We start from the raw sequence: 26,442 nt of genomic DNA, 5'->3' as shown, positions 1-26,442 counted from the left end.
GAAGGAATGATGCTAAAGCTGAAACTCCAGTACTTTGGCCACCTCATGCAAAGAGTTGACTCATTGGAAAAGACTCTGATGCTGGGAGGGATTGGGGGCAGGAGGAGAAGGGGACGACAGAGGATGAGATGGTTGGATGGCATCACCGACTCGATGGACGTGAGTTTGAGTGAACTCTGGGAGTTGGTGATGGACAGGGAGGCCTGGTGTGCTGCGATTCATGGGGTCGCAAAGAGTCGGACACGACTGAGTGACTGAAGTGAACTGAACTGAACTGAACTACCTAGGCATATGAATCATGGGTTTAAGGCATATGAATCACGGGTTAACTTTGATTGTATCTTTCTTTTCTTTTGTTCAGGCTAGTTTCAGAGAATCTGGGGAGATGGGTTTGAACATGTACACTTAGGGTATATAAGGTTTTCACAAAAACTGGTCGGGGTCCTTGGCTAAGGGGAGACTCTGCCTTGGGCCCGTGGGTGTAATAAACTGCACTCCACTATCTGCATCGTCCTTCTGAGTGAGTTTTTTTCCCGGACCACGTGGCTACAACAGTTTGGAATTAAAAGATAAATAAGAACAGGAAACATTTTATATATATATATATATATATATATATAATATTATATTATATATTCCCTTAGTATTTTCCAAGGATCATCCTATAACATCTGTAACATCCCAACAAAGAGAAAAGTGTAACAGTTTATATCTGACAGTCTTAGGTTTTCACAGGAAAGAGCTACCTTTCTGGGGTCATGGCAGAAAGACATTTTCTGTATTTCTTTGAGAGACATTTTTCATCTAAAATAAAAATGTCTTTTCTTACCCATTTTTGAACAACTATTTTGTCTACTGTGGGCTCTCCACTGTTCTGGGAGGTGGGGTAATAATAACCCAAGGGACCCAAGCTCTGTGCTCGGGGACCCTGCTGTGGCTGTCTGGTCATCACAGCTCTGCTGCACGAGGCTCCTTGGGGCCCTGCATAGGGACCCCACCCCCATTTGATGGGGTCCCCCAGATCTGATCTCTATGACACAGATGACATGTGTGAATTTGATATGAATGAATATATATGACTTTGAAGGAGGAAACAGACAGGACAGGCTCTGTCTTGAAAGCAGGACTCCATGTTGGGCCAGACTGTGGAACTTTGAGCTATATGGCCAGTATCTATGGAAACGACATACCAACTGGAAAACCAGGACCCCACCCCAACCATGGAAGAGCCCCAGGGTTTGTATCTAGACTCTTCGTGGCCTAAAAGAATACACTAGTTATCTGTGTAACCAAATAGAATCATACATTCTATTATGCTTATAAGGTTCCCTGAAACTAGTCTGAACGAAGAAAAAAGTAAGATAAAATCAAAATTAACCAGTGATCATATGCCTTAAGCCTAGGTGGTTAACAGTGGACAATTATCAGTAGGCCTGTGGTCATAACCCCAGTAAGCATAATAGAATGCATGATTCTATTTGGTTACACAGATAATTAGGGTATTCTTTTAGGCCACAGAGAGCCCTGGGGCTCTTCCTTCCGGGGGCCTGGTTTTCCAGTTGGTATGTTGTTTCCATAGATACTGAAACTAGCATATAGCTCAATGTCCACAGTCTGGCCCAAGATGGAGTCCTGCTTTCAAGATAGAGCCTGTTCTGTTTCCTCCTTCATGGGCTGTGGGAATTCCTCACAGTCCCCACCCACTCTCATCTGCCTGACAGCTCTATTCATTCATCCAAGTCTTCAAGACATATGTATTCATATCACTGTAATGACAGCATTGCTTGGGCCCTATTGCAAAGAAACCAAGTACCAAGAAATCTTTATGAGACAATGGGGAAAATTAGAATGTTGAACATTCAATGAAATTAAGGAGCTATAATTGTAAATTATATAAATTATAAAACTGTAGTGTGATAGAACAGTGTAATTATATTGAGAAAAAGAATTCTTCCTTTACTAATTGTGGGATGGATGCAGTCATGAGCTGTGTAGGATTTGCTGCACAGTAATCCTGTACTGTAAGGGAGTAAGCAGGACTGTGTTGGTTCCTTGCGGTTGCTGTGTCAGCTTACTACAACTGGGGGCTTTAAACAACAGGATGAATTCCAAAGTCAACAGGAGGAAGTCCAAAGTCAAGGCACAGACTGGGCCACATTTTCTCTGGAGGCTCTAGGGGGAGTCCTAATTTAATATTAAAACATATAGTGTCAATGTAACGTAAGAAAAGACATTATAGGGGAACTAGAGTAGGAGCTCAAGGTAGTTCTAAGGTATTTTTCTGAACAGAACAAATAGCATGAGCAAAGGTCCAGAGAGTAAGTAGGGAGGCTGATTTGAGTGAGGCAGGGAGGAAAAAGTATAAAATTTGCTTTGCCAGATTTGTTGTAGCCATGCGTTCTGGGAAACAAACTCACTCAGGACAATGCAGATAGTGGAGTGCAGATTTTTACACTGGTGGGCCCAAGGCAGAGTCTCCTCTTAGCCAAAGACCCTGACCAGTTTTTGTGAAAACGTTTTGTTCCCTAAGGGTACGTGCCCAAACCCACCTCCCCAAATTCCCTGAAACTAGTCTGAACAAAGGAAAAGAAAGATACAGTCAAAGTTAACCTGGGATTCATATGCCTTAAGCCTAGGTAATTAACAGTGGACAATTATCAATAGGCCTGTGGTCATACCCCAATAAGCATAATAGAATTTATGATTTTATTCAGTTACACAGCTAATTAGGGTATTCTTTTAGGTGATGGAGAGTCTAGGTATGAATCCTGGGGCTCTTCCACCCTGGGACCTGGTTTTCCAGTTGGTATGTTGTTTCCATAGATACTGGGCATATAGCTCAAAGTCCACAGTCTGGCCCAAGATGGAGTCCTGCTTTCAATATGGAGCCTGTTAAGTCTGTTTCCTCCTTCAGATTTAGTAGCGAAAATAAAATACAGGATACCTGTTAAATGTGAATTTCTGACATACAATAAGTAATTTTTTCATATATTTCATACAGTGTTTAGAGAATACTTTTTTGAAAAATTATTTATTGTGTGCCTAAATTTGAGTGTCCTGTAGTTTATCCACAACCTAATGCAATAAAGTATTCCAGAGGTGCACATGCCCTTTAATGATACCAGCTCCCTGGTGTCCCCACAGTAGAGGTTTATCATCTGCCCTAGTCCTTGTATCCAATTCACAAAAACCTTACATTAAGTTTTTTCAAAGAAACATAATTTAACAAACAGATGGGCAGAAGGCACATGAAAAGATGCTCAATATCACTAGCTATTAGAGAAATTCAAATAAAAACTCCAGTGAGGCATCCTCTCACTCCAGTCAGAATGACCATCATTAAAAAGTCTGTAAAAAATAAATACTGGAGAGGATGTGGAGAATAAGTAAGTCTCTTACACTGTTGGTGGGAATGTCAATTGGTGCAGCCATTATAGAGAACAGTAGGGAGGTTCCTTAAAAAACTAAAAATAGACTTACCATATGATCTTGCAACCCCACTCCTGGGCATATAGCCAGAGAAAACTCTAATTCAAAAAGATATGTGCCGTGTTCATTGCAGCACTATTTACAGTAGCCAAGACAAGGAAGAAATCTAAATATCCATCTTCAGATGAATGGATGAAGAAGATGTTGCATATATATAATAGAATAATATTCAGCCATAAAAAAAGAAAGAAATGATGCCATTTGCAGCAACATGGATGTACCTAGATATTATCATATTAAGTGAAGTAAGTCAAAGACAAATACCATATCATATGATATCTCTTATATGTGAATTGTAAAAAAAAAAAAAAAAAAAGAACTTATTTACAAAACAGAAATAGATCCACAGACCTAAAAAACAAACTTATGGTTACCAAAGGGAAAGGTGGCAGAGAGATAAACTAGGAATTAGGGAGTAACATATATACACTACTATATGTAAAAGAGACAAGCAACAAGGATGTATTATATAGCACAGGAAACTATACTCAGTATTTTGCAATAACTGATAAGCATAAAGAATCTGGAAAAGACTATATATATGCATAAAATTAAATCACTTTGCGGTACACCTGAAACTAACACAACATTGTAAGTAACTATATTTCAATTTTTTTCTCATGGTTAAAAAAGCTGAAGGAAAGAAAAAGTCATACTTCAAAACTTCACCTTCTGGCAGAGTGGGTCCAGCAACTTGAAATTTTGTGTTTAATCTTAATTGCCAACCTTGAAAGGAACATATTAACTAGTTGTATCATGATAAGGGAATGATTCATCATTTTTTTTTGTTTTTTAAATCTAGCATGGAATCTGCAGCTCTGAACACTGTAGGAGAGCTTTCTCCCTAACTGGGCTCTTGCCCTCTTGAAAGAGGCGGAGTTAGTCAACTGTAACAGCAGCTTATAAACACATGTGGACCTGGCATTCAGGGGCTGAGCCAAGTGGGAGACAGACAGTCCTAAGGTAAGTACTGATTTTATATGTCAGTATAATGTGCCCATAGCACAAGAAAAACTGTTTTGTACTCATATCGTGGTTTCTTAAGGGACATTTCAAGTTGTTTAGTCTACTTTTGTTGAATATAGCTTTACAGAAGTGTAAAAATAAAGAATGTAAAACACTAAGTGTGAGAACTCAGATCTGGGAAAAATTCATGATGTGAAGAGAAAAAAGAATTTTTTAGACAATCGGAGAATATGACCAGTGCGAACGAGAGAGTAGATGTTTTTGCTGAAGTAAGTTTCTCCATAGACAGAGTCAACACACAACGGGTGCAAACTGTGACATTGTAATACTATGTGGGCTGTGAAGGCTGAAAATTAAGATATATCATTATAGGAATAAGTCTGAATGTCAACAGAAACTCTGTGCTGTGATTAGCCAGCTGGCAAGTCCCCTTCTCTCTCTGGGTTTCAACAACTCTTGGCAAACCTCCAAAAGTGGTCTGGATGGAAAACTAAATAATACGGGAGCAGAAACTAGCTTTCAAAAAGCACAAACATTCACCTGGCTAGAAGGTACAGGGCTTCTCCAGTGGTTCAGATGGTAAAGAATCTGCTTGCAATACAGGAGACTTGGGTTCAATTCCTGGGTTGGGAAGATCCCCTGGAGAAGGAAATGGCGACCCACTCCAGTATTCTTGCCTGGAGAATCCCGTAGACTGCGTAGACTGTAGCCTGCCAGGCTCCTCTGTCCATGGGGTCGCAAAAAGTTGGACACAACTGAGCGACGTTCGAATCAGAATGCAGGAGTTAATGCACTGTTGTAAGTACTAATATTGGGGGAGAAACAAAGGCCTTAGAAGCTGTGAAGGAAACTTGTTAAGACGAGGAAATACGCAAAGACATCAACCAGAAAATAAGGTGTTGAAGAAAGATCTGTGAAAGGTCTGCATATTCAGGTAAGGAACCAGAGGTTGGAGCGAAGGGATCTTTTTCCATCAGGTGTTGAGAGTGAGAACCTGAGCTCCTGCTGTGGCAAAGGGGGTGAGGGATAGGGCAGGAAAAATTCCAGGGAGTCCAGAACAGGGAGTGAGTGGGGCAGGGCCAGGCCTGAGGGGCAAGGCAAGGCAGGGTGCATGCTTCCACCAGGGGCCAGCTACAATCTTGGGGCTGCAAAAGGGAAATATGCTGAGATGTATCTCCCTAAACCTTTGCCAAAAACTTCATGCAATCCAAGTTAACTAATCAGTGATCATCACTAATATTTCACACAAACCAAATAAAAAGAGAACCAGAATGACTTAGTTATGTATAAGTTCTTATGCCTACAAGACCTTTGAGTCAAGAGGTAAATAGACACGCACTGCCCAGTGTGCTTGGAGACTTGCCCATCTCCCAGCAACTGGGAGCAGGAGGGAAATTTCCTGGTCCCTATTATGAATTTTTCATACTTTAATTTTCTCATCAGGCTTCACTAGTAGATATAACTATATTTTAAAAGAGAACGCCGAGGTAAAGAGATTAAACAACCCCCCAGAGTGTATGTACCTCATAAGGAAAGCAGTTAGCCTCTAAGCCTTCCTTCTTTCTGTTAAGAAACGCTGTCATCCGGGCCCTGCTCCCCACCAGCTCCCAGATACAGCTCCTTTAGTTCACACTGGATTATCCCAGGGTACACTCCTTTTGGGTTTCACAGGTGGCGCAGTGGTAAAGAATCCATCTGCCAATGCAGGAGATGCAAGATACATGGGTTTGATCCCTGGGTTGGGAAGATCCCCTGGAGGAGGGAATGGCAACCCACTCCAGTTTTCTTACCTGGAGAATTCCATGCTCAGAGGGGCCTGGCAGGCTGCAGTCCATGGGGTCACAAAGAGTCGGACACGACTGAGCAACTAAGCACACACACTCACACACACAGACATTCCTTTCAGGGAATATAAGCCTACCTCCTTGTGAAGGTCAAACATAGTTATAATAGTGCTCAATTTACTCATAGTAAGTTTTTAGGGTTTCAGGTAAAGTAAGGTATGTTTTTATCCATTTTTCCTCATATCAGTTCAGTTCAGTTCAGTCGCTCAGTCATGTCCAACTCTTTGTGACCCCATGGACTGCAGCACGTCAGACTTCCTTGTCCGTCACCAACTCCTGGAGTTTGCTCAAATTCACATCCATCCAGTCAGTGATGCCATCCAACCATCTCATTCTCTGTCATCCCCTTCTCCTGCCTTCAATCCTTCCCAGCATGAGGGTCTTTTCCAATGAGTCAGTTCTTCACATCTGGTGGCCAAAATATTGGAGTTTCAGCTTCAACATCAGTCCTTCCAATGAATATTCAGGACTGATTTCCTTTAGGATTGACTGGTTTGATCTTCTATTTGTCCAAATGAATCTCAAGAGTCTTCAACACCACAGTTCAAAAGCACCAATTCTTCGGCACTCAGCTTTAAATATGATCCAACTCACATCTATACATGACTACTGGAAAAACCATAGCTTTGACGGACATTTGTTGGCAAAGTACTGTCTCTGGTTTTCAATATGCTATCTAGGTTGATCATAGCTTTTCTTCCAAGGAGTGAGCATCTTTCAATTTCATGGCTGCAGTCACCATCTGCAGTGATTTTGGAGCCCCCCAAAATAAGGTCTCTTGTTGTTTCCATTGTTTCCCCATCTATTTGCCATGAAGTGATGGGACCAGATGCCATGATCTTAGTTTTCTGAATGTTGAGTTTTAAGCCAACTTTTTCACTCTCCTCTTTCACTTTCATCAAGAGGCTCTTTAGTTTTTCACTTTCTGCCATAAGCGTGGTATCATCTGCATATCTGAGGTTATTGATATTTCTCCTGGCAATCTTGATTCCAGCTTGTGCTTCCTCATATCAAGCCCCGGCTGCTGCTGCTGCTAAGTCGCTTCAGTCGTGTCCGATTCTGTGCGACCCCAGAGACGGCAGCCCACCAGGCTCTGCTGTCCTAGGAATCAGCTAACAGAAAAGGAACTCATGAATTTCATGTTTCCTTCTCTCCCATTTAATTGTTAATTGACTAACGGATTCTGAATGGGTAACAAACTAATATTGAAGGTCTCAGAGATCAGCAGAGAGAGGGCATAAGTGTTACCTGGTTGAGAGGGAGCCCCAGATCAGAAGTCAGAAGATGGCTTCAAAGGACCCCAGTGCTCACAAAAGGAGTGAGCTAGGAAAGTAGCTTCAGGTCTTTGAACTCGAGTTTCCTCCTCCTGATAATAGGATCCTAGAAGCTGTTTCCCGGAGTTGTCCTAGAGGTGGACACACTTGCTAGTTATTGAGTGTGAATCAGGAACACACGTGTGTGACTGATGGCAAGTCACTGAATCTCTCTAGTTCTCATTTTCTGGGGACCAGGAGGTTTATATCACATTTGCCCCAGCCGTCAAAAGATGAAGAAAGATATTATAAGAAAGATATGATAAAATATTATGTAAGTTAAAAATTCATTTCCCTTCGTAACGTGATCCTTGGTCATTGAATAAGGGAGCTTAGTGTGAGAAGGAGCTTAGTGTGAGGGGGATCTCTGACTTCCACCTCACAGCGACACCTTCTCAGAATTCTGCTGAATCACAGCTCCTCCGTTCCCCATGATAAGAAAAGTACAATGTACACAATCTCCAACTTCCTGACAGATGAGATAAATAGGTTTCCAAGGGATCCTTTATTTTCCAAAGGTTAGACCATTGATTTCACATTTAAAATGTGGATATTGAAAACATTTGGTATCTAAAATTCATGTCGTGTATACTTTTCAGGAGATGATTATTGGGTAAAGAGAAGTATGTTTTTGTCCCAAGCTCCATAACAACAAAATTTTGCAAGAGAATCTTAGTGCTTTCTAAACATTGGGATTTGCATAGAAAATGCAGCTGTTTGTCCATACATCCTGGCTTTGGGATTCCTGCTTTTTATGAGTCCTGTATGTTTCCATTCACAGTCATAATAGAACTAGTTCTGTCCAGAGCCTTTGAGTTTCATTCTCTGTCCCCTGCTATGTCCACCCTTCAGACAGGCTGCTGTAGACCAAGGGCTTTTAAACTTCATTGAGTGGACCCAACCAAAGTATCTCTTACCATTCCAATGACCAGATAACTGTGCACATGTGCTTTCCTTTACCCATACACATAGCAAAACTAAAATTTCATGGAATGATGCTTACCTCTTGAACATAGAAGGCACTTTGATATTTCCTATTTCTATTTTCTTCTACTTTAAAAATTGGTGGATTTCATAGTCCACTGAAGGATTGTCATGCACATTTGGAAAAACACTAATATGGAAAAATGAAACCAAGCTTTGGATTCATATAGAAGTAGCTTTGAATCCCAGGTCCACCACCTATTTTGGGCAAGTTACCCTAGAAACTTCAATATTCCCAACTGCAAAGTGAGATCAATGACAAACTTCACAGCAGGGATTTTGGGAGGGTTAAATGAAATGAAGATAAATTTGTGACAATGCCCACTGCGTGACAGACATTGAACAAATGTCGGTTCCATCCCAGATTGTAAAGTTCATGCAGCAACATCCCTTGTTCTAGATAGAAGATGTACCAAGAGAGATAGAATCTAGAACTGCAAGGAAATGGAAGGACTTAGCGTCCTAAGCCTGTAGAAAGAATTAGGATTTTTGAGCAACAGTTAAGCAAATCTGAGTCCTAATTTCAGCTTTTGAACTAATGCAGTGTAACAGCCAAGGAGCTGAACATGGCTTTTGTCTCCACCTCCTCCTCCTCACTCTCTTTGAAGTCCTCTGGCTTCAAGGCCCCTCCCTCCCAGGGTCCCAGGGCCTGCATCTGTGTAGGTTCCAGCCTTGTCCTCATTTTAATCCTAGGTGTGGATATCCGCATCCATCACTAACTGGATTATGACTATGAACATGCCATGTAACCTCTGAGCTTTGGTTTTATTAACTAGAAAAACCACAAAAACTATTTCATGGGATTGTTGTGAGGATTAAACATTCAAAGGGGTTATTGGAGCAGGACCATTAGGAGGTTTTCAGTAAATACTGGAGAAGGCAGTGGCACCCCACTCCAGTACTCTTGCCTGGCAAATCCCATGGACGGAGGGGCCTGGTAGGCTGCAGTCCATGGGGTCGATAGGAGTCGGACACGACCGATCAACTTCACTTTCACTTTTTACTTTCATGCATTGGAGAAGGAAATGGCAACCCACTCCAGTGTTCTTGCCTGGAGAGTCCCAGGGACAGGGGAACCTGGTGGGCTGCTGTCTATGGGGTCGCACAGAGTCGGACACGACTGAAGAGACTTAGCAGCAGCAGCAGTAAATACTAGGGCTCAGGACTTCCCTGGTGATTCAGTGGCTAAGACTTCATGCTCTCCAATGACTGGGTTCAATCCCTGGTCACAGAACTAGATTCTACATGCCACAACTAAGGAGTTTGCTTGCCACAACTAAAGATCCCACATGGTGCAACTGAAAAGAAGATCCTGCCTGGCACAGAGAAGACCCATTACAGTCAAATAAATGCATTAATTAAAAATACATATATACTAGTTCTCTAGTCCTTTCCCTCTCTAATACCCACCCATCATCCTTACCACAGACTTACCTCTTAGCCTACCAAGACAATCAGATTTTACCCAGTGGAGACTGGAGAATGGATTGGTACAATTTTCCATGATTGATTTAAAGGAGGTGAGAATACAGACCAAGGAATGCATTCCAGGGACTCTTCCAACTCTGCCGTGAAGGAGGTCGACACTTCCTCAGCACTGTTGATGCTGTTCGGCCATATATCATAAAGTGCATTTGGCTTCTGTGGTTTTATCTTTGTTCATTCATTCACTTATTCATTCATTCATTCATCAATGTTTAGAGAAACCAGGAGACTGCCATCATGGCGGGGAAACCCAAGTTACACTACTTCAATGGACGTGGCAGAATGGAGTGCATTCGGTGGCTCCTGGCTGCAGCCGGAGTGGAGGTAGGTTTCATCTCCAGTTGAATATAAATTGACAGCATCTAACTATTTCTCTCACGTGAGCTAGGAGACTTTTCTTTCTAAATGACCTGCTGTTTTTCATTAAAGAAAATTTGTCAGCTATTAAGAGACAAACAGATTTGTCCTTATGGATTATTAAATGTTCTTCCTGTCAAAGAGAATAAACAATTAGAATAAATTTAAGAAACTAATCACATTGTGTGGTCCTAAGTTGGAATTTGATTTTTAAAATTGTGAAATATTATATATGACAGTTATACAACAATTAGAAATGTGAACATTAAATATCAATAGATATATTCAGTAACTTTTGTTAATGTGTTAGGTATTATAATGTACTGTGTTACTTTTAATAGTTTTTATATTTTGGAAATACTGAAGTATTTAAATGAAAATATGTGATATCTGGGATTTGTTTCAAATTCTTACAAGGGGAAGGGGGATAAGCATATAAATGACTTACAATTGGGTAATATAATAGAACTGATAATTATTGAAGGTGGTTAACGGATACCGGCTCAATGGACATGAGTTTGAGTAAACTCCGGGACCTGGCGATGGACAGGGAGGCCTAGCGTGCTGCAGTCAATGGGGTCGCTGAGTCGGAGACGACTCAGGGACTGACCTGAACTGAATGGATACAGGGATAAATGAAACAGATACAGTCCCTGCCCTTGGGCAGCTTACACTCTAGTGAGGATGCAGACAAGTGTGTGGGTGATTAAAAGGGGGGTGGGAGCACTTAGAAGGACACCCAAACATTTTAGAGTTACAATTCCATATTCCCGGCAGCAAATTTGTAGGTTTCTGTGGGACTCTGTTGAGTGCTGCCCTCTAGAGGTGTCACTGAGAAAAGCACTTCTCAGCCCAGGTCAGAGGAACCCAGCAACTCTGTGACGATTCCCTGGGGAGGGAGTAGTGGACAGACTCTGGAGATTTGGTCCCTTAGCGGGGAGCAGTAAAGGAGGGCTTCAGGTGAGGTGGGGTTCTGCAAAGGGAAGCTCTAGTGTGCTCCCTTAGCTCCCTAACAACATGTTTACCTAAGCCTTAGATAAAACACTTTCTTGATTGCTTCATGCTTGATCCATTCTCAAGTGTGTGAAGAAACAAGTACACAGAAAAATTCAAACAGTGCCATTCCAGGTTGTTTAATTTCTAATAATCAACAACCAACGGTTTTCACTGCGGTCCAGCCTTGGGGTTCAAGAATGTGTTCAGAGTTCCTGGGCGGACTGAGTTCAGCACAGGAGGGTGCTGAGACGCTGAGAGCATCCAGGCCTCCTCTTGTCCAGCCCAGCCTGAGGGGGAGATGTAGACTGCACAGACTGACCCTGTGAGTTCATGCAGATCCACAGTAAACTGTTTAGCAAGTTAGAAACTCCCAGTTCCCAAACTCTTCACCATCAAGAATCTACACATGAAAGTCAGTCATATCCGACTCTGCAATCCCACGGACTGTAGCCCGCCAGGCTCCTCTGTCCATGGGATTCTCCAGGCAAGAATACTGGAGTGGGTTGCCATTCCCTTCTCCAGGGGATCTTCCCGACCCAGGGGTTAAACCCAGGTCTCCTGCATTGCAGCTGGATTTTTTACTGTCTGAGCCACAAAGGAAGTCCCTCACCATCAAGACCCCTTTTAAAATATAAACTTGAATGGGAAGAGGTAATATACAGCAGAGGCCCCTGGTGACATCTTGGGGATCACTGACCCCATGGATACTCCATGATGGGGGACATGCAATACCCTGTCCTGACCTTATAGGAAGAGAAAGGCTTTCAGAGATATTAAAACTCCATAACTAGAACTTGCTATCTGTTCCCTCCAGTGACATCCTCCTCCAAAAGCATATCTAATGATTGACAGAGATGGAGACAGTGAGGAGGGGAACTGAACCCGCAAAATAAGCAGTTATGTGCTACAAGCCACACATTTATCTTGGTGGCTCTAATCTGAATTTCCAAGAAGCCATAATCATTGCCCTCTGCCAAACTTGGAAATCTTATCTTCTACATAGCATCAGACAGGGGACGTTCAAGTTCAGCAATGAATGCTATGGAATGAAATAACAAAGACTCATTGACTATTTCTGTTTTTCAGTTTGAAGAGAAATTTATAGAACAACCAGAAGACCTGGATAAGCTAAGAAACGGTAAGACCAAGAACTAAATTCCTCTGATGGGAGTATCTAGTAAAAGTCTTCAGTTGAGGTTAGAACACTAGCAATGCCATGTGTGTGCATCGTGGGTGTGCATCAGGGGAGTGGGAGAAACGTGGTTAAAGGTAAAGGTTGGGGCTCCTCTAGGAGGTCTTGCAGCTCACCCAGGACTTGGGCTGGAACTCGAGTATCTGCTAAAGGAGTCAGCCCCGGTGCCCCATAATGCCCTCTCTGTGCTCTCTCTGCCTTTCTGCACTGTGAGTGACCATACCAGTTCAGGATGCCACACAGCCCTCCCACCCAAAGTCAGGAAAAACACATGCATCAGAGAGAAGAGAAGAGAAAGAAGCCCAGCCATTGCCATGAGTCCTTTTCATTAATGGGTTTCAAAAAGTAATATTGTAGCAATATTGCAGACTCAACCAACCAACTGGTGTTGAAATAGTTCTAAGTCCAGGTGAGTGTGTGAGGAGGGAGATAAAGCACAAGGGCCAGCAGCAATGGAGTTGGAAAAAGAGGGTTGCCCCGAGCACTGTCTGGGGGTGGGATTTGATGAGCATACAAAACACCGAATGTAGGAGTCTCTCTTAGAACTGCCCTTAACGCCATGAACCACAGAAGGCTTACTTTAGAAATACCTCATTTGACTTGGCAACTGGCTAGTAGAACCTCTCCCATATTGTTCCTAAAAAATCCATGAAGGCAAGTCAAATACATAAAATAAAGACACATACCATCATCTGGATGGGAAATAAAAAGTGAAATGACAGATTGAAAAGTAAGAGGCAAATTGATAAGAAGGACTCCAGGAAGCTAAAAGCAAAATGCTATTCTTACTGATATTTTACCAAGTAAAAATTTTTGTTTCCTTTTATGTCTTCAGCCATTTCAACAAAAAGTTTGATTCATAAAAAATTTCAGTTTAATTAAACAGCATGGTTCATCCAACATCTCACTCTACTTCTCTTCTTCTTTCAAAAGATGGGAGTTTGATGTTCCAGCAAGTGCCAATGGTTGAAATTGATGGGATGAAGCTGGTGCAGACCAGAGCCATTCTCAACTACATTGCCACCAAATACAACCTCTACGGGAAAGACATGAAGGAGAGAGCCCTGTACGGTATTTGTTTTTTTTTTCTGTTCTTTCATCTGTGATTAATAGGAACAATTTAGGTGCTTCCCTGAGTGAGCAGGATGTGCTCACAGAGATCATGACCAACAGCAGTACAGACCTTCATGATGTAACTGAGATCCAGTACTACAGAGACCTATGAGGATGCGGGAAGAGTAAACTTGAAGTGGAACCAAGAATTTACGTAGGACTTCCCTGGTGGTCCAGTGGCTAAGACTCTGCATTCCCAATGCTGGGGACTCCGGTTCGATCCCTGGTCAGGGAGCTGGACTCCACATGCGGCAATTAAAAGTTCCCACATACCACAACTAAGACCCGGCACAGTCACACAAATAAATTAAATAAATTCATTTTAATATGTTTATGTAAGGATGTGCACCATGGATATAGAACGGTGACAGAGGTCTCCGAACACAGATGGACTATGAAGCTGGGAGGACGGTGGAACACCAGAAGCTCAGGCCCTTTTGAGCTTAACACCCACCAACAGTTAGAGACAAGGGACAAAGCACCTGAGTGTCTAGAGGATAAAGCCTTAGAAGGGAAGTCTCTAGAGGAGACGATTTTTAAGTTCCAGAAATTATAAGAATGATGACTAGGAACCTTATTTATCAGTCTTTTATATGAACTGGTCGCTTGACAAAGGTTAGCAGATATTGAGCCCAAGATGCTAGGGTTGTCTGGAACATTTGAATATGTCTATAGCAGCCAGGGGCTTCCCTCATAGCTCTGCAGTAAATAATGCCTGCAATGCAGGAGACCTGGGTTCTATCCCTGGGTCAGGAAGATCCCCTGGAGGAGGAAATGACAGCCCACTCCAGTATCCTTGCCTGGAAAATCCCATGGACAGAGGAGCCTGGTGGGCTGCAGTCCATGGGGCTGCAAAGTCAGGCAGAACTGAACAACTAACACTTCACATGTAGCAGCCTGACTTATTCATTGCAGCCATATTTGGAGGGGGGCTCCTCTGTGTTGTGATGGGACCATATGATTGAATCATGAAATATGGCAATTACTCAAAAAATTATACATGAGTTACCATACAACTCAGCAATCCTCTACTAGGAATATACTCGAGAACTAAAAATACAACCACATTAAAACTTGTACACAAAAGTTCATAGTGCTGTTGTTCATAACGTTCAAAAAGCAGAAATAGCACAAATGTCCATTAACTGGTGAATGGATGAACACAGGCAGGCACATCCATACAATGGAACATTATGTGACCACGAAAAGAAATGAAGTCCTGATCCATGCTTCAACATGGAGGGAACTTGAAAACATTCTCTTACAGAAAGAAACCAGACACAAACAAGGCATATTGTAAGATTCCATTTGTCTGGCAAATTCAGGACACTCCTGGTCATAAAACCAAAAGCAGTTTAGTGACTGCCAAAGCTGGAGAGAGTAAGAACTGTTGAATGCCTGAAAAAAAAAATCTCTTTTGGGAGTGATGAAAATACTAATATTTTAGAATTAGAGAATGATGATGGTACAGAATCCTGAGACTTTACCCCTTGCGCAGTTTTACACTTGAAAAGCATGACATTCTGCTATGTGAGTTATATTTCAACAAAGCTTTTTACTCAAGAACACTCTTATAGGAAGTCATCTTTGGAAGAAAAACAACAAAATTATGTGGAATATGCACTGTGGGAACAGAATGAAGAAATGCACTATTACAGGGGATATTTTGGGTAGAGTCTTGAGAAATGCAAACAAAGCCAGAGTCCAGCAACAGTATATGGAGAGCATTGTGAAACCATATTCTATGGGAAGTACCTGAAAGGAGTGCTGGTATTGGGCAGCTAAATGAGCCTCGTGCTATAACAGGACAAGAGAGGGAAAAGGATGTGATGGGGGTGGCGGTGCCAGGATTCTCTCTCGACACGACTGAGGTGGTACTAATGTGCCACATTAACTGTGGACAGGCCACACCACAGCAGAGACGGCAAACCCAAGTGTGGTCTCGTGGTTGCCTGCCCTGCTTCCACCCTTTTCTCTCATTCTTGTGACTCTGCCTGGGTCACTGATATGCTCTTCCTATATTTGGCCATGTGTATAACAAAAATATTAGACATATATATCTATCTAGATGATTTGTTCTGGAATGAAATGTTAAAATTAATTTAAAAAATCATAACTGTATGACTGGCATAGAAAGATGCACCCAATGGAGGTGAATGACTTTGCCATTTCTTGATGCCCCCTCAACTGTAAAACCTAAGGCAGGAGATATCTGACAATTTGGTCATTTTGTCTTTCAGGATTGATATGTACTCAGAGGGCGTGGAAGACTTGGGGGAAATGATCATGCATTTACCACTGTGCCCACCTGATCAAAAAGATGCTAAAATAGCTCAGATCAAAGAGAGAACAACAAACCGTTATTTCCCTGCATTTGAAAAAGTGAGTGGACTGTTCAGTATTTTTGGCACTGAGATCAAAGGACAAGGGAAAATAGTACCTGGCATTGCTAGGGCATTGACCTTCACCTCTGTGAGCCTGTCTGAATACTAATGTAGTACTCTGATTCTCAGGGCACTTTATAGAAATCAACTATGAGGAAAACTTGCACCAGTTTTACCCAAGTTATAATTTTTCAGCCACATTTCTGTTTACTCAGACCAATCTGGAATTCCCTTTTCAATGGAATTTCACATACTTAGAACTTGGGCTTTAGAAGCTCTGAGAGCCACACTGGAGCCTGGAGTAGATGGATCCTCAGAACGTGGTGCAGGGGCTTTGATCCAAGAGAAGCATGATGTCAGCAATACATCAGAAAATATTCTGATACCATGTGTAGGGAGACATGAGAGCAGCTGCCATTCAGCAGAATGCGTTAGTGTTTTGGGAGTGGATGAAACATATCTAAACAGATATGGGGGTGGTGGGGTAGAGATGAAAAGACAGGGGAAAAGTTATTCAGGAGAAAATAATCTACAAATTTGGGGGACATGGCTCTCAGACTCTTAAAGAAAGTCATACAAAACCAAGAAATTAATGTTCCATCATTACACCTAGTATACATCTTAGTAGTAATATTTCTCTTTAAATGTAAGAGGAGAATGTTTCATGATTAGACTACCTTAAATCATGCTAAACAGAAATCACAAACTGAAAAAAAAAATGATTGTAAGATACAGGAGGCTTATATGTAAATAAAAAGCTTAAACCAACACTGTCATCTTTATAAAATTTAAATCATTCTTTCATTAACTTCACAAGTATTAATTTATTGCTTATGTGTCAGGGGGAGCAGAAGGTCTGAGGTTCCCACCCACTCACTGAGGGGCAGAGATAGAAGTGGGGCTGGGTGAGGGGCAGGGGAGGAGCAGGGGTCCAGCCTGCCAGGACCTGTGTCCCTGATCTGACCCCTCCATTCGCCAGGTGCTGAAGAATCACGGACAAGATTATCTTGTGGGCAACAAGCTGAGCAAGGCTGACATCCACCTGGTTGAACTTCTCTACTATGTGGAAGAGCTGGACCCTAGCCTTTTGGCCAACTTCCCTCTGCTGAAGGTGAGTTCTCCCATGGCTCTGGGGCCCAGACACACCCCCCACCTCGGCATCTGCTCTCTGGACCCTGGGACTGAGGTGCTAGGGTCCACGCTGAGTGGTTTCCTCCCCTCGGCTCCTGTTCCTTCTCTCACATGCTGGTCTCTCTCTGCCTGTCTCTCTCCCCCTCCAAGAGCAGATTGGTTCTGACTTGCCTCACGGATTACCATTCATATTTTCTGTCTTCACTTCCAGCCCAATTGCCCTATATTTTCATTTTCCTGTCTTGATATCTGACACATTTCTTTTCCTCATACTGCACTTGAGGGTGAACCTGCAGGACTGATAATTAGGAAGTTCAGAAAGTTGGACAGAGTCTTGCACTAAGACATCTCTGGGGAAAATGCTATTGGGCTGTCATCTTCCTGTCTTAGTTGGTGTCTGTGTCCAGCCTTCTGCTGGTGCTGATGGAGGGGCCTTGGCTGGCCCTTGTCTAGGAGGGTCTTGGGGTCCCTGGCTTGTGTCAGTGACGGGGCTCGTCTTTAGCGGCACTCTGAGCTGTGCTCTCGTGGGTTGCAGGGCCTGAAAGCCAGAGTCAGCAGTCTCCCGGCTGTGAAGAAGTTTCTGCAGCCTGGCAGCCAGAGGAAGCCTCCCATGGATGAGAAAAATTTGGAAGAAGCAAAGAGGATTTTCAGGATTAAATAAAGCAGGCAGGGCTGCCCACGACATGCAGGATCACTCTTCTGAAGTTCTCCAACAATGAAGTGCTTTACCTAAATGTAGATCTTGGCTGTTGTGGAACTAATAAACTTTTTCAAAGTATAGTTGATGATTTAATTAGAATGCAGATTTAGTTGCAAAACAATCTATTTTGTTTTGATCACGTATAAAATCACGATCTCCTCCTAGAATGTGTTTCAGACCTAAACATAAATAAAAGGAGAAAAAGTATCATGGACTCTTTGATCTGTTCAAAAAAGTTATGCATGTACCAGCTATCACTGTCAAAGCAAGTTAAGTAGAAATTTTCATTTGACGTGCTTGGTGTCACAAAAACAGTCTTTTTTGCATTTTGCTGCTCTTCTGACCCATAACCTAAAACTTTTCTCTTTTTTTCAGACAACCTCTTTCCTTCACGTTATCAACCCCTTTTACTATTCAGTTATGGAATCTTTATTTTATATCTAATAGGGAACATTCAGTATTCCAGGAGCATGATAACTAAGGATAAACAAACCAGATATAGTCCCTGTTGTCAAGGAGGCTTACATTACATTAGTAAGAGAAACGACAAAATGGGCCGTTCTAATCCAAAATCATGCCTGTTGAGTATCATTCTTGGGTAATTTGTGACATAAACACACAGAGATCTGTTACAAAGTTATTTGCATTTGGTCTTTGATCCCTACATCATCCAGCATTTTCATGGAGATATACTACATATGTGTATATTTACAAACATATTTTAAATATATATTTTAATACATATTTATATTTATATAAATGTAAGTAGATATTACTCTGAATGTCCTGGAGGGATTGGATCAAGATTTGAGGTATTATATATAGTGTTGTGTTCATAGCTCAGTCGTGTCCAGCTCTTTTCAACCACATGGACTGTAGCCCACCAGGCTCCTCTGTCCATGGGATTCTCCAGGCAAGAATACTGGAGTGAGTTGCCATTTCCTTCTCCAGGGGATCTTCCCGACCAGGTGATCAAACCCTGGTCTTCTGCATTGCAGGAGGTTCTTTACCATCTGACCCATCAGGGAAGCCCATTATATATAGCAACTTGTCAATTTTCCAAAATCTTCTGAAAGAACAAATCTGTATTGAAACATTCTTCCAACCAGAGCTGCCTGGACACGTGTGTCAGCACAAGGTTAACCTGTGTTGATTGTGATCCCCACAGTCTTTGCTCACCTCCCCTCTGCACTCTACAGCTATGTTTGAATATGTTGTCCTTTGAAGCTTTCAACATAGTTGCAACATTCTAAGGCAACAGGCCAGACAAACATACCCCATTTAAAAAAATTTAGACTTTGACTCAGAAATTGATAAAATCCTCTTAAAGATTATGGTTCCAATAAAACATATTTAAAAGCTTTTATTCACTGTTTTATTTAGTGAATGTTTACTGAGCATCTATTTTGTTTCTTTCATTTTTCAAGGCACAGAAGATGCAATGGTACATGAGCATTTTCCTGCTCAGATAATGAATAAATAAATCAATTTTAAAGGTTAATTATGCTTAATGATGAATGCTATTATATAAGGAAAATAAAAGAGCAATGTGATGGATGGTGATGGGGCAATGGTTAACTCTAAAGGAGTGGTCAGAGCAGACTAAGACCTTACTGACTGGAAAAAGCCAGCATGAGAAGACCCAGGGTAATAGGATCTGAACAAGAGGGACCAGGGCCTTGGTCAGGAAGAACTTTGGTGGACTTCAGGCACAGCAGGCAGGCAAGCATGGTGGGAGGCATGGTGAGAAACTATGAAAGATGAGGTCAGAGAGGTAGGCATGGGTGTATCTGTTATCTCCCGCTACATAACAAATCACCCCCAAAGTTTAGTGAAGTCAAGCTGACCAGTTATTACCCGAGACAATTTACGAGGGTCAGGGATCTGGGAGCAACTTAGTTGGGTTGTTCTGGGTTGGGATCTCCCAGGAGGCTGTAGTCAAGCCCTCAGCAGGGTCTGCACTCATCTGAAAGCTTGACTGGGGATGGGGGATCCACTGCCAACATGGTTGACTCTCACAGCTACTGCAGAAGACCTCCTTGTCCACCTCTTCACGGGGCTGCTTGAGTGTCCTCCTGATGGATCCACTAACTTCCCCCAGAGTAAGCAGTCCAGGAGAGACCAAGACGGAAACAGCAAATATCTATGACCTGGCATCGGAAGTCATAGCTCTAAGGACAGTGATTGATTGAGGAGACGGCCTAGAAGGGAAGGGGCCAGCCAAGGAATCTGAGGAGGAGGCATCTGTGAGGCAGGGAAGTGTGGCATCACACAGCTGGAGACTGAAGACGGCAGCAGGGTGCTGAGACAGACGTCTGACGGTGGGGTGGGGGTGGGGGGCAGGTTCCCATGGGAAGTTTGATATAGAGATGGCAGCCACTGACAGCCCTGTTGAGAAGGTTTGCGCCGCAAAAGGCAGATGAGTGGAATAATAGAGATCTAGGAAAGATCTCTGTCTGAGATCCAGGACAGAAAGGAAAAGGCTCAGTTTTATTTGTAATTGTGGGAAGTCACCCAAGAACAGCAGAAGCGGGTGTCACAGCCACAGTTTCCTAAAGCCCTAGGATGCCAGACCCCAGGGAGTGCAAGTGCGCCACCTAGTGTTCAGACATGGCATCCGCCATACTCACTGCTCAGAGTAGGTGGGGCCTCTTCAGTTAAGAGTAATCTGCTTGCTGGAATAGAAAAATTGCTTTTTCTGCAGCCTGTGCTCTGGGACAACCCAGAGGGGTAGGGTGGGGAGGGAGGTGGGAGGGGGGTTCAGGATGGGAGGGGAACACATGTATACCTGTGGCTGATTTGTGTTGATGTACAGCAAAAACCATCACAATATTGTAATTATCCTCCAATTAAAATAAATAAATAAAAATTTTAAAAAATCGTAAATCCACATAAACTGCTCCCAAGAGAAACTAAAACTGCTGATGGAAGGCTAAGTTGGAGCGTTCTCCTCTCTTCCCCTTGACACTTTTCTTATGCCCTCATCTCTTCACCTTCTTCCATCAGTCCTTCTGTTCCATGTCCTTTTCCTTCCTCCGTTTCTATGATACAGATCAGAGTGATGCTTCCACAAGCCAAGGAACCCCAAGGACTACTGGCAGCGACAGGAGCTAGAAGAGCATCACGGAACAGATTCTTCCTCAGAGCCTTCAAAAGGAACCAACCTTGTCCACACCTTGATTTCAGGCCTCCAGAGGGAATAAATTTCTGTTGTTTAAAGCCACCCAGTGTGTGGTCATCTGTTACAGTGGCCACAGAAAGCTAACACAACTACTTTGCAATAAACAAGAATGAATACACCCAACAACATAGTCGGATTTCAAAATGATACACTGAGTGGAAGAAACTAGACCAAAAAAAAAAAAACAACCCCAAAACACTTGTATGATTCTATTTATATATAATTCTGGAAAATGCAAACTAGTTTATCTTGACGAGAAAATAACATGTAGTGGGGGAGGAGCAGGGGGAAGAGTCCAAGGGCAGAGGACAGACCATATTGACTATGATTCTTTCGTGGGTTTATACCTGTCAACTCTTGGACTTCCCTGGTAGCTCAGATGGTAAAGAATCTGCCTGCAAGGCAGGAGACCAGGGTTGGATCCCTGGGTCAGGAAGACCCCTGGGAGAAGGGAATGGCAATCCACTCCAGTATTCTTGCCTGGAGAATTTCATGGACAGAAAAGCCTGGCAGGCTACAGTCCATGAGTCACAAAGAGTTGGACTCGACTAACACACACACGTATCCAGTTGTACACTTAAATTATGTGCTGTTTATTATATGGCAATTATACCCCCGAATGTGATGCTAAAACTAAAGGAGGCAAGTAAAACCCCACAAATCTATCCTGTGATGGTCATTCTGGACAATTCCTCTCTTCCCCCCAGGCTGCCTCTCTCTCCTGGGAAGTTGTCGTCTAATTACAGTCAGGCTTTGGTCTCTCCTGTCCTGCTCCCCTTATCCATCTATATCTCCAGCCCTCAAAACCAACAGCAACAACAAGCACTTCAAAACAAATCCAAAAAAGTCCTCTTTCATCCCTGGCTGGTTTTCCCGTTGGTATTTCCTTCCCTCTTTGCTGTCACTTCCAAAACTCAAGTAGTCTTTGCGCTGACTTGACGTCTCTCCAAAGTCTTGAGCTTTGGTTTCTTACCGAAAGAACTAATCACCATATTAGTTCTAACAGTTCAAAAGTCTTGCCTCATATCTATCCTCTTTGATTTCTTCACTGAAAATCCAGGCCCCGTCTCCTCTTCTATCAGCAACTTTCTGCCAGACCCCCCCCCTCCATCACTCCAGCATTCATGTTGTCCATACCGCTCATTTTCTTAGTTTCGTGATTCACACGCCTTCCTTGCCAACATGCTGTCACACTGATCCCATCCAATCCTGCTTCATTTCAAAAGGTCAGAATTTTCACAAAATAAATAACACGTTATCAGTGACAGCCCTCCCCCATCTGGAGCTCAGGCTTGTGAATAAGGCTCTGAAAAGGCTCCAGTGTCTGACGTTGGGCAGAAATGCAGTGTGTGGCAGGGCAACCTGGATGAGACCCAAGAGCCGCATGATAGGGATGTGAAGCAAATCAAACAGACTCTGTCCCAGAGACGAGTTGCAGGGGGAGGAGAGGGCAGAGCTCTGCTTTATCTTTTCCTGCTTTAACAAAGTATAATTGACAAATGAAATTGTACAATATTTTTAAAATGTTTGATATACATCATGAAACAGTTGCCCCCACCAAATTAACACATCCATCATCACCTTACGTATTTACTTTTTAAAAATACAATATAATGTTACCACGGAGAAGGAAATGGCAACCCACTCCAGTATTCTCGCCTAGAGAATTTCATGGACAGAGGAACCTGGCGGGCTATAGTCCACGGGGCCGCAGAGAGTCAGACATGACTGAGCAACTAACACACATGTTACCAACTAGGGTCACCATTACACATCAGATCCTCAGAACTTATTTATCCTATAATTGAAAGTTTGTACCCTTTGCCCAGTGAGAGCCCTACTTGTATTTTTATTTTTTTGTTATTATGTATTTATTTATTTGGCTGTTCTGGGTCTTAGTTGTGGCATGTGGGATCTAGTTCCCTGACCAAGAATCAAACCCAGGCCCCCTACATTGGGAACGTGGAGTCTCAGCCACAGGAGCACCAGGGAAGGCCGGAGAGCTCTACTTTAGGTGGGTGATGAGGGAAGGCCACTCTGGGGAAGTGACATTTAAACTGAGACACAATGTAAGAAAGAAGCAGACATGCAAGGAGTTGGGCAAGAGGGTTCCAGATGGACACACCAGAATTTTCAAAGCCCTGGAGTGGGAAGCAGTGTCTGGTACCCCAAGCCAAAGGAGGCATGACTGGAGGGTGTGGGTGGCTTCCGGCATGAGAAAGAAAGAAAGTGTTAGTTGCTCAGTTATGTCCGACTCTTTGTGACCCCGTGGGCTGTAGCCCGCCAGACTCCTTTGTCCATAGAATTCCCCAGGCAAGAATACTGGAGTGGGTTTAGCCATATCCTTCTCCAGAGGGTCTTCCCGACCCAGGGATTGAACCCGGGTATCTTGCACTGCAGGCAGATTCTTTACCATCTGAGCCACCTGTAGAATGAGAAGGGGCGACAGATGGCAGATGACACGCTCCTTCAGTCCTGTCAAGGAATTTGGATCTTATTCTAAATGAAGTGAGAATCCAATGTCTGGCTTTCTTCCATAAGCTTTTGCCAGATGATACAGTATTTTGGGAGGTACAATTTCACACTGTAGCTATTTGAAAGCATAGCTTGAACTGAAGAAGAAAAAACTCATCTGCTTCTGCACCAGAAAAAGGATGAAGAGAAAACTGAAAAACCAGTCAGAGTGTGGATTTGCCAACTCAACTAGACTCGTTAGCTTTCTGGAGTTTCATGGATAAGTATGCTGGTATAATTTGTAAAACTTGTAAAATAAATGAATTGTAAATGTATTCAAAGGATGGGGGCCGAGAATTCCCTGGCAATCCAGTGGTTGAGATTCCGCGCTTTTGTGCTCCCAGTGCAGAGGACATGGGTTCAATCTCTGTTGGGAGCTAAGATCCCACGTGCTGCAATGTGACCAAAAAAAAAAAAAAAATAACAGCATAAGAAAATTACTTTGATCTCAGGGGGTTATTAGGCACTTACTTAGGGAGCAGTTGTAGAAAACTCTTTATATGATACCCAAACAAAAAGCAGTTTTTACCACTTATTCTTTAAATGTTGAGCTGTGAATGAATGACTCAGTGTTTTTAAATAAGTGCCCAAAGTCTGTGGTAACTGATTGTTGATACTGAGCTTATCCAAGGTGGTGCAAACAGTGATTTTAACAAAGGAAGGAAGGGAGGGAGGGAAGGAAAAAAGGGACACAATGCTTTTCATCTCATTCTTATCAGCCAAGTACTGTGTTTAACTGTGTCTCAACAATGTTAAGAAACAGGCAACTGTTTCTTAATGTTAAGGAACAATAAAAAAAAATACTTAGTATAAAAAATAGCGTTTAACTTGTCATTTCTTCTTCTGATGACCTAATTTTTTCAAATAGGGGAAGGGCCAAATCTGAGCTATGTGATGCTCTTCCTGGGTCTTCTGATTTCCTTATGGTTTTTATTTTCAGCGTTGGTACCATCCGAGCCGGCCAGGGTTAGAAGAAAGTTCCTAGTCAATATTCTTCTTCTGTGCTCAAATTTCCCTTACAATGTGTCATAGCAAATTTTCAGAAGTTGAATCATCATGCTCTAGCATACACAACTTTGCCAAAACAGCTGCACTTTATCTTTGGAGCCCCTGCAGATAGTAAGCCCTCATATAGTAAGCCTGTAAGCACATTGAAAACTTGAGAAAAACACATCATTTTTGTAAAACAAAGTTCTGCTGGGAAAACTTTTCTGGGTGATCTGGAGAAACTCAATCTTAATATACCAGAAAATTCTTTTGACGGTGTCTATTTGGACTTTTGATGCATCCCAGAATGTTTCATGGCCCCACCCAGACTGTGCACCCCTGGGCCTGGCGGGGTTCACAGCTGCCCTCTCCCCTCTTCCCCAGCTGCCCGTAAGGCCTAACAAGGTAACAAGAATGGCCTCATTGGAATTTTAGACTGGGCTCCACTCTGGGAGCTTCTGGAGTCTTGCCAAACCAGACAGCAAAAAATTAGCCTGCAGTTCCTGACATGAGAAATTTTAGGAGAAATTGAAATCAGGAACATATGCTTTTTTTTTTTTTTTTCCAAATCACACTTCATAAAAGTCACAGGTAATCTTTAAATTTAGGGGAAAATGCTTTGGGGGGAAGCTTTGGTTTATTTTGGTTACCCCTATCTGTATTCTTGTATTTGTTATTAATTTTGGAACATGGCTTCTTCCTATCAAAAGTAGTTAAATACAAATTAGACATTTGCTAAGATGAGAGTATCCAGAAGGTGGTGGGCTTGGAGAGAAGCGATCACAGCTCTGGTCCTTCCCACCCTTTAGCTTAGGGACTTTAGGAAAATCACTTAATGTCTCTGGGCTTCCCAAGAATCAAACGAAGGATTGTAGAAGAGCACCAAGGTGACTATGTCAGCTCCTCCCTGCTCCCCTTTTTTTCTTTTGCTGGTGAAAATATGTGAAAGAGAAAGAGGGGGATCCCCACCACCAACTGTCTGAAATGAGAAAGTTTTGGGACACAGAAGAAGAGGAGGTGGAGAGAAAGCCTTAATACTGGGCATCACGAGCAGACCCAGAGATAACTTATTTGGAGTTGTATTGTTTTTCTTAAAAAACTTACTGAAATATAGTTGATTTACAATGCTGTGTTAGTTTCAGGTATACAGCAAAGTTATTCAGTTATCATCTTTTTTTAGATTATTTTCCATCACAGATTATTACAAAATACTGAATATAGTTCCCTGTGCTATACAGTAGGTATTTGTTGGTTACCTATTTTATATGTAGTAGTGTGAAAGAGAACTTATTTTGTGAAAACAAAGATTAGAGGGGAAAAAAGAAGAGACGCCCTCACACACAAGCCACTCTCACACAGGATTCTTTTTAAACATAATTAAGTACCCAATTTCTACAGTTTCTACTCATTAAGACATAGCCACAAGGAAAAATGCACATCTATTAAACACCTGCTCAATCTGAGAAAAAAGGCCGGTAAGGAGGACAGATGTTTTTAGCTTGTCCATATTTTCTGATTTGTCTACAATGAGTTCCTATAACTTATGCAATAATATTGAAAATATTTTGTAAGTGAATAAGGGGAAGACAGATTTTTTTTTTCATCTTTGCATCTGTCTTGTCTTCTGAAAATGGCAGGATTCCCTGGAAATAGAGATGTTTCTTGCTGTTGGTTTTGAGAATGGTAGTTAATTAATTGTAGTTGATCTTCACAGTATAGAATGAGGGTGATCTGATGTCCTCAGTGGTTTAACACTATTTAACATAAAATATTAAGGAATGACAATCAGGGAGCCATGTATCAGTA

The 26,442-nt window shown here is 42.4% G+C and overlaps 1 protein-coding gene across 1 annotated transcript; it reads left to right on the top strand.

The window, feature by feature from the left end:
• Nucleotides 1-4,417: 4,417 nt before the first annotated feature.
• GSTA2 (glutathione S-transferase alpha 2) lies at nucleotides 4,418-18,161 on the top strand. Its single transcript, NM_177515.3, has 7 exons — nucleotides 4,418-4,452; nucleotides 10,298-10,405; nucleotides 12,521-12,572; nucleotides 13,560-13,692; nucleotides 15,980-16,121; nucleotides 17,103-17,234; nucleotides 17,790-18,161. The coding sequence occupies exons 2-7, from the start codon at nucleotides 10,319-10,321 to the stop codon at nucleotides 17,913-17,915; spliced, it is 672 nt and encodes a 223-aa protein (NP_803481.2). The 5' UTR covers nucleotides 4,418-4,452; nucleotides 10,298-10,318; the 3' UTR covers nucleotides 17,916-18,161.
• Nucleotides 18,162-26,442: the final 8,281 nt, after the last annotated feature.

This window comes from Bos taurus, chromosome 23 (assembly GCF_002263795.3).
Source record: "Bos taurus isolate L1 Dominette 01449 registration number 42190680 breed Hereford chromosome 23, ARS-UCD2.0, whole genome shotgun sequence".
Lineage (NCBI taxonomy): Eukaryota > Metazoa > Chordata > Mammalia > Artiodactyla > Bovidae > Bos > Bos taurus.
The sequence above is the reverse complement of the archived record's forward strand: the minus strand, read 5'-3'. Positions and strand labels throughout refer to the sequence as shown.

Excerpts from the sequence above, each read along its gene's own strand:
- GSTA2 (NM_177515.3), top strand. The coding sequence starts at position 10,319 with ATGGCGGGGAAACCCAAGTTACACTACTTCAATGGACGTGGCAGAATG. Across the intron at positions 12,573-13,559 it reads CCTGGATAAGCTAAGAAACG|ATGGGAGTTTGATGTTCCAG; the intron begins GTAAGACCAAGA and ends TTCTTTCAAAAG. Across the intron at positions 13,693-15,979 it reads GACATGAAGGAGAGAGCCCT|GATTGATATGTACTCAGAGG; the intron begins GTACGGTATTTG and ends TTTGTCTTTCAG.